A 9647-nucleotide genomic window follows, 5' to 3' on the forward strand; every position below is an offset into this window, starting at 1 on the left:
TTTTCGTTGGTAGAAAATATTTTATTTACAAAAATAGAAAATTTATATATATAGTTAATATACATATGTTTCGATCACTTATTTAAATTCAAACCAAATCAAATAATTGTAGTTGGATTTGGATTTCGATATTTATTCGAATGTTCATAATGTTAGTTCCGTGTAAATCATTATAAATTCGATAATACTTCGGTTTTTTTCTGTCTTATTTCGCTGCGTATGCTAAAGTATACAAAATCGAATATATATTTTTACATAGGTGGTTGAGAGGTATTTTACATGGACGCGGACTCGTTCGTACGATCCATTTACGATATAGTACAATCGCAACACATGAGTGAGTAGTACAAACATTTGACAACCTTTTCGTCATTGTCGCCATCATCCTTGCCATTTAATTTAGCCTTGTCATTATCGTAGCCAAAGATTTTTCCGTCCAGTTGATCGGCTTCCAGGCCCTCGACCTTCTTTGACTTCTTTCTCTTATTCTTATGCATTAGTTCATTGCAGTTTCGTTGTTGCACCATCTCGTCAATCCAATCAAAATCAGCGGCGTTTCCCTGAAACCTTGGGAAGCTGGAAATGCTTTCGATAGAGTTGATATCCTCCTATTTCGCGTAGATAAACAAAGTTTCATAGTTTTTAAAGTTCAAATTATTAAATTAAATTATTCAGCCTTTAACCACTAATTTTTACCTGGTTATTGTTGTGATTCTTATATCTACTCTTTTGAGGCGTGGTCTGCTGAGAATGGGAAGCGCGTGGCGATCCGGGCTTGTGTGTGGAAGAAGATGTGGTAGCTATCGAAGCTGTGGTTCCCGCCGAGCTATTTAGCACCACCTCGGTATCCTGTGCCGTCGAGGCGGGCACCTTCGGTAGGTCATCAGGACTCATAAAGTTGTGCTGAAACATGGTGGTAATGATTAGATGTGGGATAGAAGCACAGGGTGGTCAGCAACCTACCAAGTCCTGTATTACAACGGTGGTGATGACGTTAGGAGATGTCATGACTCGGGTGGATGCTGATGCTGTCTCGGAGATGGGACTATTCAGGATCGGTGAGTTGGTGCTCACAGGTGTGGCTGGCAATGTGGCTGTCTCCGAAACGATGGCCAAGTCATCAGAGGACGCTCTTTCGCTGTTCGAGGCTCCTTGAACCATCGAACAGGTGGCCACAATGCTCAGGGACGATGATGGAGAATTTCCGGGTAAATCGGGAGAGGGACTGAAATATAATTTATGATTATTTTGGTTAATCTTATACAACATATTGAATGTTTCTTAAGAATCCAAGTAATTGCGGTTAAGTAAGCGGTTATGTTAATACACCTTATAGAACTATTTTGAGTGTCTTAATAACAATCGCCACCTTACTTACAAGTCAATCAGCTCGGACTGTGCTTTGCTGCCTCCCAAGGACCATACTTCGCTCTTTTTCTGTGGACCCGAGTACGAGATCTGCTTGTTGGTAGTACTAAAACGGCCCTTGGAATGCGACTTCCGACCTGGTATCCACAAAATGCGCATACCAGAAGATTTGCTTTTCTTCGTCGAATTGGAAGCCATCTGAAAATCGTATACTAAATTCAGAAATTAAATGGCCAAAATACACCTGTTTATTGTTTATATGTAAGTGTTGTCTTGACACAAATATTTTCAAATGACACTGACAAGTATAGTATGGGAAAGTGTTGGCCAACTAAGTTTCAAAATTAGGAGAACTATCTAACTGTCTATCCACCATTCAAAGTCTTAATGTATAAGCAAGAACTTAATAATAGTAAACCTTTCTTAAATACCTGAAAGTATACTTTATCGGATCTAATACAAATCTATCATAGTAACCGTACAATGCAATATGATAATACTAATTCGCAGCTACTGGGAAGAAATAACTGTTGACAGGGGGATTATTGACAAATTGGCACTCATGAACGAAGAAGACGTTGAACGGCACAACCAGGTCTCCACATTCGCTTGAAAAGGTATTTTCACAATTGGAATTTGTTGGTAGAATTACGTTATCAATATGCGCATCGCGTTGACTTGAATAAAATATAAAAAAGTGGTTTAAATACATACATATGTACGTAAGGAGTACATATATAAATCGAGTCTCAAAACACCACGCATATTTACCCTGCTACACATGTATGTACATATTATGGTCACATCTTACATACATATATACACATATTTTTTGGATGACAAGCAAGTAGTAGTGGTAGGTGTTAGTGGTTTAAGACAAATGTTAGACTAGATATTTTTAAAAATCACAACAAAACCGGACCTGGAATAGCACTCACCTTTTCTCCTCAGATCTTGACCTCAATATCACAAGGTTTTGTGCAAATACAGCATTTGTGTAAGCCAAGTACATACATACAAGGTATGTGGAGTGGGTTTCAGTACAATTGAGCTGTTTTTGTTTTCCTTTTTTTCCGCGGGAACTTTGCACAGTGAGTGAAGGGGGTGTATCGTAGCGAGTGGTAACGGTTACATTACTTCGGGTTACATTATTTTATTTATTACGAACGAGCGCACGCTGTATATATCGAATAAACAAAAACCAATCAAAGCCAGTGTTGGGAAATCGAGTGGGGATAGCTTTCTCTTTTCTATCGGTCCCAGCACAGTTGCTCCGTGGCTTAATGCATTGTTTACACTAAGCACGTCAGATATGGTCATCCTAATGGACGCGTTTGCTATCGATATCGAAATGAACGCAATAAATCGGAAATATTTTATAATCTGTGTTTGTTTTTCTGTTTTTTTTTCATGAGTTTTATATTCTCCATTTGTTTTTATTCATTTGGAGTCGTTTATTATATATTGTAGGCATTTGTAGGCTAATCGTGTTCAAAAAATTTATTTTATTTGTTTAACTTTGCCAAAGTTATTTTACATGTTAGTAACAAATATATACCACCCATAAATATTTGTTAATACTATTACATCTCTAAAGATTAAGTTTGTAATTGATAAACAGCTGACCGAAACTCAACAATTCAGCAATTCAACAGTTTAGGGAATCCCCTAACTAATTTTAAGCAGTGTGAATGCTACATTTTCGTAAATAACTTTGTGGAGCTTTGATACATATGTTTTTTTCTTTTGTTTACGTCTTGCCGCATTTAAATTATTTATGTAAGACGCGTAAACAGTAGTATGTATCCTAATAGTAAGTCAAAATTATCGACATAAACCACTGGAGTTTCAGTTACTAAGTGTTTACTTAAAGTCTGTTTTTAAATCGAAAAACAGTGTGCAACATACGGCGGGTAATCTGTGTCCGTTGAGTTTTGAAAGACTAGGGATTCGATAATCGCGAGAGTTTGGTGCTCTGAAAAGTCGGACATTCTAAATATATATCAGGTTCTCGTTCACGAGAGCAGAGCTATAATACATATATAATATCTGGCCCAGTCTCCCAGTGTTCGTGCTGCACTCTGCTATCCGCTATCCGTTTTGCTCGCGTGTTAGACGTAGGTAATTTGCTGCTTATTTCGCTATTTATTTTATTTATAATTATTTCACCGCGTGTGTGCCTGGATGCGAGAATTACCAGATAACTCCCCTATTTAACGTATCGACATCTGCACATACAGGATATTTCATCCTGAACATATATCTACATACCGACAAGTCTCTTCCAATTTGCGCCGCTCAAAAATAGCTAGGAGGCACTCAGTGAATATAGTATATGTACATAATAAACACAGCTGTGGCTAAAATATTAGCACTAAAAATTCGACCCATCCAGGAAAAGATTGATGGAAACATTTATATTTGTAGACTTTAAAACTCCGGTCATTACCCTCCTCCAAACAGATTGTGAAATATTTACATATGTATGTACATTAGGCTAGTGACTAGACTATTTTAAGGTTTATTTTGATTAGATTAGATTTGTCATTACTTTGGGCTATAACTGTTCTATTTCATAAAAATGCTGATTAATAATTAAAATCTTTTCATGGTCTATAAAGGTTTATTTTAGATAATTGAAACCTCATTAGCAGTATCTAAATGCATTTAAATACATACTTTATGTATAGATTTACATACCACATGGAAAGTTATAAAAATCTTGAGGTTTAAATTTTAAATATATTAGGATAGGGCTGAAACATTGTTAAAAGATATTTCGTAGCACCTTGCAATATTAAAGGGGCCAATATGGAGAATGTTTCTTTTAAAGATTTAAATTTCAAAAAGGGCCATAAAATTTGAGGAACCCACAACTTCAGAGCCCAAGTGCTAGAATTTTGACCACCATTGTCGATATAAACAATCGTACACACATATGTATTTACATATATGTCAGGCCCGACCCGGCGCGCTTCTTTTAACAGCCCTCATGGTGAAATTTATTTTTGGAAGTGCGGCAAAAACAGCGCAATTTTTATTCGAATTTTTTCTATGTTTCGTCTACATAAACACACAATCTGACAACTTCTACATCTATGTATGTACATCACATCCTCTGCAAGCGTGCACTGTCTGCAGTTCAAAAACCGCTTCAATTGCTTTCGAAAATCCATCCGCCACTACGTCAATATTATTGGGAATGTAAGAGAACACGAGTTGAGTGCTTTGGGAACCTGTTACATCCGCCAATCCATATGTACATATCTTGTTGGTATTATTCCAAGAATTACAAAACACGAGTTTTTACCTTTTTAGTTATGTAACATTTCAAGATTTTAGAATATTTTAAAAGATCAAATTTCGAATTGAATTTAAGTAGTTAATGAACTTAAAAACAGTAAAGTTCTCAACTATTTCCAGAATTTATGTCGAAATAAAATAATGGAATTTAAAGAAAATAATAGAAATTTGAAAAACTTATATTTTTATCGATACATCTCGCAGATTATCATCCGTGAAGGCAGGACACAAGATCGGCTGTGATCATGGACCCGGAAGCATTTTTGGATGTGGCCAACCAGGTCATCAAGCTGAAAATGTTTCCGTTCTTCGACATCGCTCACAGTCTACTTGCCGCGCTGGCCGTGCGTGAGGACTTGGGTGCCAACGCCCAGGCGTTTTCTCGGAAGCATCCGCTCGCCTGCTGGCTCTCCACCATGCTGGTGATCTTCGCAGGCGGTATGGTGGCCAACGGACTGCTGGGCGAGCCGATACTGGCTCCGCTGAAGAACACAGGCCAGCTCCTCGTGGGCACAGCGGTGTGGTAAGTGTGCATACATAATAGATCATCCAAAATCCTAATCCACCTAACAAATCTCAATCCGTTCGCACAGGTACGTGGTCTTCTACACGCCGTTTGACATCGGCTACAAGGTGGCCAAGTTCCTGCCCGTCAAGATCGTGGCCAGTGCCATGAAGGAGATCTATCGGGCAAAAAAGGTCTACGACGGTGTGGGACATGCGGCAAAACTGTATCCGAACGCCTGGATAATCATGATCATCATTGGCACCCTGAAGGGCAACGGAGCGGGATTCACCAAGTTGATCGAACGCCTCATCCGGGGGGCATGGACTCCAACAGCCATGGAATTCATGCAGCCAAGCTTGTGAGTATATATATCTGTTCCTTCGCCATGATTATGCTTACTGATCCATTCTGTACCGTTTTAGCTACACCAAGGCTTCTCTGCTGGCCTCGATCATCTTTGTGCTGGACAAGAAGACCGACTGGATCTCAGCACCACATGCACTGGTTTACTTTGGCATCGTCATATTCCTGGTCTACTTTAAGCTGTCCTCCATCCTGCTGGGCATCCACGATCCCTTCCTGCCGCTGGAGAACCTTTGCTGCGCCATCTTTTTCGGCGGAATTTGGGACAGCCTGGCCAAGATCCTGGGCCGCGGGCAGGCCAAGGACGGCGACAGCAAAGATGTTAAAAAGAGCAACTAAACTATTTGTAGTCAGCCACCCCATCCCCCTTTAAGAAGTACTTAACGCTGCCAACCAAAGCTAACGCCTAAACGCACACATTATACATACATACATATATAGCATAACGAACGATCGTCCCATGTTATTCGGATACAGATACAGATTCGGATTCGGATACGATTCAGAAGCGCAAGCCAAAGACATTTTAAACGGCGTGAAAATTACTCTTGAGGAGCAGCACTCGGTTGGGTGTGCCAGCTGTTCCTTGACTCCGAATTTCACGTTGAGTGTTAGCCCTTGAAAATTTGTGTATTGTTTTACAATTGGTAGGATTTATATAAAGCGAAATCAGCAGCAGCAGAAACCACAGACTTATTTGGATGCCATATTTAATTGAATTTGAACTTGGCCAATACAGCTTATCTTTAACTAATACGACAGCCAAATGGAAAACGATTTTAGACCAACAACTTGAAAGAGCACATCGAGTCTTGTGTCTTTTGCTGCAAAAGCGACGTGCTCAACGAACTAAATGTGTAAATATTGAAGTCGTTTCAGTGCTTCCTCTTTTTTTTTAAATACATTATAAGAATTTTTGCCGAAGACCCATTTGAAAACTGAATGATAGACCATTGCTTGAAGATTGTGAACACGTATTCAAGCTGAATTTAAGGCTATTGTAAGAGGTGTGAATGTTTATTGTTTGCAATAAAATTAAACTACGATTTTGGTTGACGTGCTTTTGCCTACAAATGGGGATCAATGGATATAATCAAGAGTCTTAGCAAATGTATTGTTAGATTCTAGTTTTTAAAGAAAAACCTAAATGCGTCAATTAAAATTATTTGCCTTTGTTAAGCAAGAACTGCTAATTACATTAGATTCACAAAAAAATAAGGGACACAAATTTGGGTTGTAAATATTGAAACCCGAATGCCTACGTGGCATAATCAATTTATTTTGTATATTGTCAACGTTCAAATTCAGTTATTTTGTAGTAATAACGTATCAGTAGCTTTATTTGGGTTTTATGAACTACGGATTTATACAGTAAAATTTTCCTAAGAGCTATACAATTTTTTTTAAGATTCGACGATATATAATTGATTTTTTAAAGCAAAATTCGGTAATTGCTTCAAAATTTAAACTTATATACGATAATAAAAAAGTTTGCAAATATTAAAGTTTTTCGGGGCCGTCGGCTTTTCAGCTTAATGTTATAAAAAAATATGACAAGCAAATTAAAAAAATTAACAGTTAAAGTTGAGTTCATGATAAAATTTTGAATAGTTATACCTAGATATACGAAATATTAAATTTACTTTTTTCTTAACGGGAGGCTTCCGTATGTTTTTGTTGTTAAAAATGTGTTAGAAAAAAAAATTGTTGCACAAAAGACGTTTGTAAACTAGAAAAAATACTTGAAAATTTGACATTTTGAATGGGAATCGCCTCTAAAACATACCTTATTGCCACCTTCTATACAGTCGTGTAGTGCGCCTTACAGTGAACTAAAAGAGATGACAAACAAAGGTCAGATGCAAGTGAAGAGAGCCGGGGACCATCAGTTGCTCACCAATAAACTCGTTCACGGGATCGTTGTCGCCCTCACCGCGCATTGTGCCGGTGATCTCCTCGTTCTCGACCATCGGCAGGAATAGTTGCACAAACTCCGGGGAGTACGGATGTGTGATGGTCTCCAGCACCTCGGTGACGAAGTACCGGATTAGGGAAATGTCTGTGTCCTCGATGGCGCAGCACTGCTTAATGTACCGTAGAACGGGTACAACGCAGCCGCGTGTTAGCAGGTTAACCATCCGGTCCAGGATCATCTTCTTCATCTCCAATTGCACGAGAATCTCTAGCTCATCCTGCTTGGACTCGAACAGGCGGATGAGCAGAAACAGGATCTGCTGCTGCAGCGTGGGATGCACGGCGGCCACTTCGTCGAGAACCGCCAGGTGCGTGGGACAGCTGTCTGTGGAGAGCTTAAAGTAGGACGGTTCCATTACCACGTTCTCGATCCACCGTATCACACCGACCCCCACCACGGGATATCTAGACAAAAAGCAGGTTCAGTCCAGTGTCAGTAGGGAAAACAGATTGTTTTGAGGCATCCACTTACTTGATGCAATTGTACAGCGTCTGCAATTCAGCGATCAACTCAGTGGAGCCCTGGTCCACATTGCAGATGGTATGCGCCTTCTCTATAGCCTGAATGGTGCTCTTCAGCTCCTCCTTGTTCAGCATGCGCTCGGTCATCGGCCGCTTCTTGGCCGGCTGGTCAATGACCGCCGACGCGTAGGCCAGCAGGAACATGTACTTCGGCTTGTGCTCGGGGTTGATCTTAACGCCGGAACGGAAGAGGGCGTCCACGAGGAGCTCCAGGAACTGGGGGTTCCGGATCAAGTCGATGGGCGGCGGATCGGAGCCCGAATAGTTGCGGAACAGGACGGTGATGTCGGCGGGATTGAGTGTGTTGCGGGTGAGCATGGAGGTTAGCGCTTGGCATGCCTGCGGATAGACCGCCGAGCCATTTAGGGCCATCGTAATAGGCGTCACATTTTGATTGCTGTGGGAAACAACAAGATAGTTAAGTTTTTTGCAGAAGTACTTTTAAAAATAATTACTTCTGCAGGGCGTATTTGATGATTTCCTGGGAGAGGCGCTTCATATTGAACCCGCCCTTCTGCTCCTGGCTAAGCACCTGGATGAGCACTTGGGAGTAGACGTAGGTGTGCTGGCCGTGGCAGACCATGCGGGCGCACTCCTGGATGGCGCCGTGCACGTCGTCTGGATTGTTCAGAAACTTGACTATCGAGGTCTTGAGCACCCGCGAGAAGACCTCTATCTGCTGCGCGGCCGTCGAAATGGAGGTGATCTCGCTCTGGAAGCCTGCGTCCGAGATCAGCTTGATCGTGAAGTTGAGCATCAGGCAGTCGGGATACTCCTCGGCCAGTCGGTAGATCAGCGAACGCCACGTGTAGTGATCGATCATCTCGGTTAGCCAATCGGGCGTCTCGCCCTCCTCCGTGAAGATGGTGTCGGCCTTTTTGGGATCGAAGGACTTGAGGATCATCTCCTTGAGGTGGTTCTCCACCATCGCCTGCACCTCGGTCACCTTGACGCCGGCGAGGATTAGCCACTCGGCCAGCAGGTTGGCCATTTGGGCCACCGCCTTGTAGTTCTCCGACAACATCGAAATGACCTCCTCGGGGGAGCCGCCCGACTGGAAGTAGCGCTTCAGCTGCGTGAATATTCCCGGCTCCATGATGTAGTCGGGTGTGAGGAACTTTTCCAGGCACTCCTGGATCGTCTTCTGCGGATTGTCCTCGAGCATTTCCTTTGGGTTGAATATAATAATAGTTTAGTTTGCGGTTTATCTACCATGGACTCATCGTATCTACGAGTGGCGTCACCAGGGATTGCCCGCCACGCCGGAATCCCAATTACCTCCGGATTTGACTGTCCCTTGGCGCGGCCCTGCCAGCCGGACTCGTCGTATTCCACTTCCATTTTCGCTCTCCAACTTATTTACAGTAACATATAACTAATATTATTTTCTTATTTTGATTTGATTTTATAAATTTTTTAGTATGGCAGTTAACAGCTATCAGCAAAATACCTCTTAGAAAACGATAAGTTTATAAGTCGTTCACACTCAGTTTGGTTTGATGCATGCAAAACGCAATTATTATTTCTCCCTTTATTGTACCTATACAATTTTTTGTTTAATTTATTTTGATTTAATAATAACTACAATTTTAAATTACTTAGGAGCTCA

The 9647-nt window shown here is 41.0% G+C and overlaps 3 protein-coding genes across 12 annotated transcripts; 1 reads left to right on the forward strand and 2 right to left on the reverse strand.

The window, feature by feature from the left end:
• Positions 1-2582, reverse strand: LOC108059564 (uncharacterized). 3 transcript variants are annotated; one of them, XM_017144906.2, is made up of 5 exons: positions 2307-2582; positions 1379-1566; positions 964-1225; positions 697-903; positions 1-608 (listed from the first exon to the last, which is right to left on the reverse strand). In XM_017144906.2, the coding sequence occupies exons 2-5, from the start codon at positions 1564-1566 to the stop codon at positions 309-311; spliced, it is 957 nt and encodes a 318-aa protein (XP_017000395.1). In that variant the 5' UTR covers positions 2307-2582; the 3' UTR covers positions 1-308. The 3 variants fall into 3 exon arrangements, with proteins under 3 accessions (XP_017000395.1, XP_017000403.1, XP_017000412.1); XM_017144914.2 differs by having other exon boundaries at positions 1379-1580; XM_017144923.2 differs by lacking the exon at positions 1379-1566.
• A 565-nt stretch (positions 2583-3147) lies between these two features.
• LOC108059554 (trimeric intracellular cation channel type 1B.1) lies at positions 3148-6598 on the forward strand. 4 transcript variants are annotated; one of them, XM_070218191.1, is made up of 4 exons: positions 3148-3166; positions 4876-5194; positions 5265-5537; positions 5602-6598. In XM_070218191.1, exons 2-4 carry the CDS (start codon positions 4917-4919, stop codon positions 5879-5881), a joined length of 831 nt encoding a protein of 276 aa, XP_070074292.1. In that variant the 5' UTR covers positions 3148-3166; positions 4876-4916; the 3' UTR covers positions 5882-6598. The 4 variants fall into 4 exon arrangements, with proteins under 4 accessions (XP_070074292.1, XP_044249327.1, XP_044249321.1 ...); XM_044393392.2 differs by having other exon boundaries at positions 3163-3181; XM_044393386.2 differs by lacking the exon at positions 3148-3166 and adding an exon at positions 3332-3485.
• Positions 6599-6845: 247 nt separating this feature from the next.
• TH1 (negative elongation factor complex member TH1) lies at positions 6846-9475 on the reverse strand. 5 transcript variants are annotated; one of them, XM_070218190.1, is made up of 6 exons: positions 9317-9475; positions 8494-9206; positions 7989-8435; positions 7440-7921; positions 7343-7374; positions 6846-7271 (listed from the first exon to the last, which is right to left on the reverse strand). In XM_070218190.1, exons 1-5 carry the CDS (start codon positions 9377-9379, stop codon positions 7343-7345), a joined length of 1737 nt encoding a protein of 578 aa, XP_070074291.1. In that variant the 5' UTR covers positions 9380-9475; the 3' UTR covers positions 6846-7271. The 5 variants fall into 5 exon arrangements, with proteins under 5 accessions (XP_070074291.1, XP_044249320.1, XP_044249319.1 ...); XM_044393385.2 differs by having other exon boundaries at positions 7329-7374; XM_044393384.2 differs by having other exon boundaries at positions 6846-7374.
• Between the last annotated feature and the right edge of the window lie 172 nt (positions 9476-9647).

This window comes from Drosophila takahashii, chromosome X (genome assembly GCF_030179915.1).
Source record: "Drosophila takahashii strain IR98-3 E-12201 chromosome X, DtakHiC1v2, whole genome shotgun sequence".
NCBI classification, from domain to species: Eukaryota; Metazoa; Arthropoda; class Insecta; order Diptera; family Drosophilidae; genus Drosophila; species Drosophila takahashii.

Coding starts and splice junctions, on each gene's coding strand:
- LOC108059564 (XM_017144906.2), bottom strand. CDS start 1,566: ATGGCTTCCAATTCGACGAAGAAAAGCAAATCTTCTGGTATGCGCATT. Junction 904..963: donor CCGTTGTAATACAGGACTTG/GTAGGTTGCTGA, acceptor ACCATGTTTCAG/CACAACTTTATGAGTCCTGA. Junction 609..696: donor AGAATCACAACAATAACCAG/GTAAAAATTAGT, acceptor TACGCGAAATAG/GAGGATATCAACTCTATCGA.
- LOC108059554 (XM_070218191.1), top strand. CDS start 4,917: ATGGACCCGGAAGCATTTTTGGATGTGGCCAACCAGGTCATCAAGCTG. Junction 5,195..5,264: donor CTCGTGGGCACAGCGGTGTG/GTAAGTGTGCAT, acceptor CCGTTCGCACAG/GTACGTGGTCTTCTACACGC. Junction 5,538..5,601: donor GAATTCATGCAGCCAAGCTT/GTGAGTATATAT, acceptor GTACCGTTTTAG/CTACACCAAGGCTTCTCTGC.
- TH1 (XM_044393381.2), bottom strand. CDS start 9,379: ATGGAAGTGGAATACGACGAGTCCGGCTGGCAGGGCCGCGCCAAGGGA. Junction 9,207..9,316: donor AGGGACAGTCAAATCCGGAG/GTAATTGGGATT, acceptor TTCAACCCAAAG/GAAATGCTCGAGGACAATCC. Junction 8,436..8,493: donor ATCAAATACGCCCTGCAGAA/GTAATTATTTTT, acceptor TGTTTCCCACAG/CAATCAAAATGTGACGCCTA.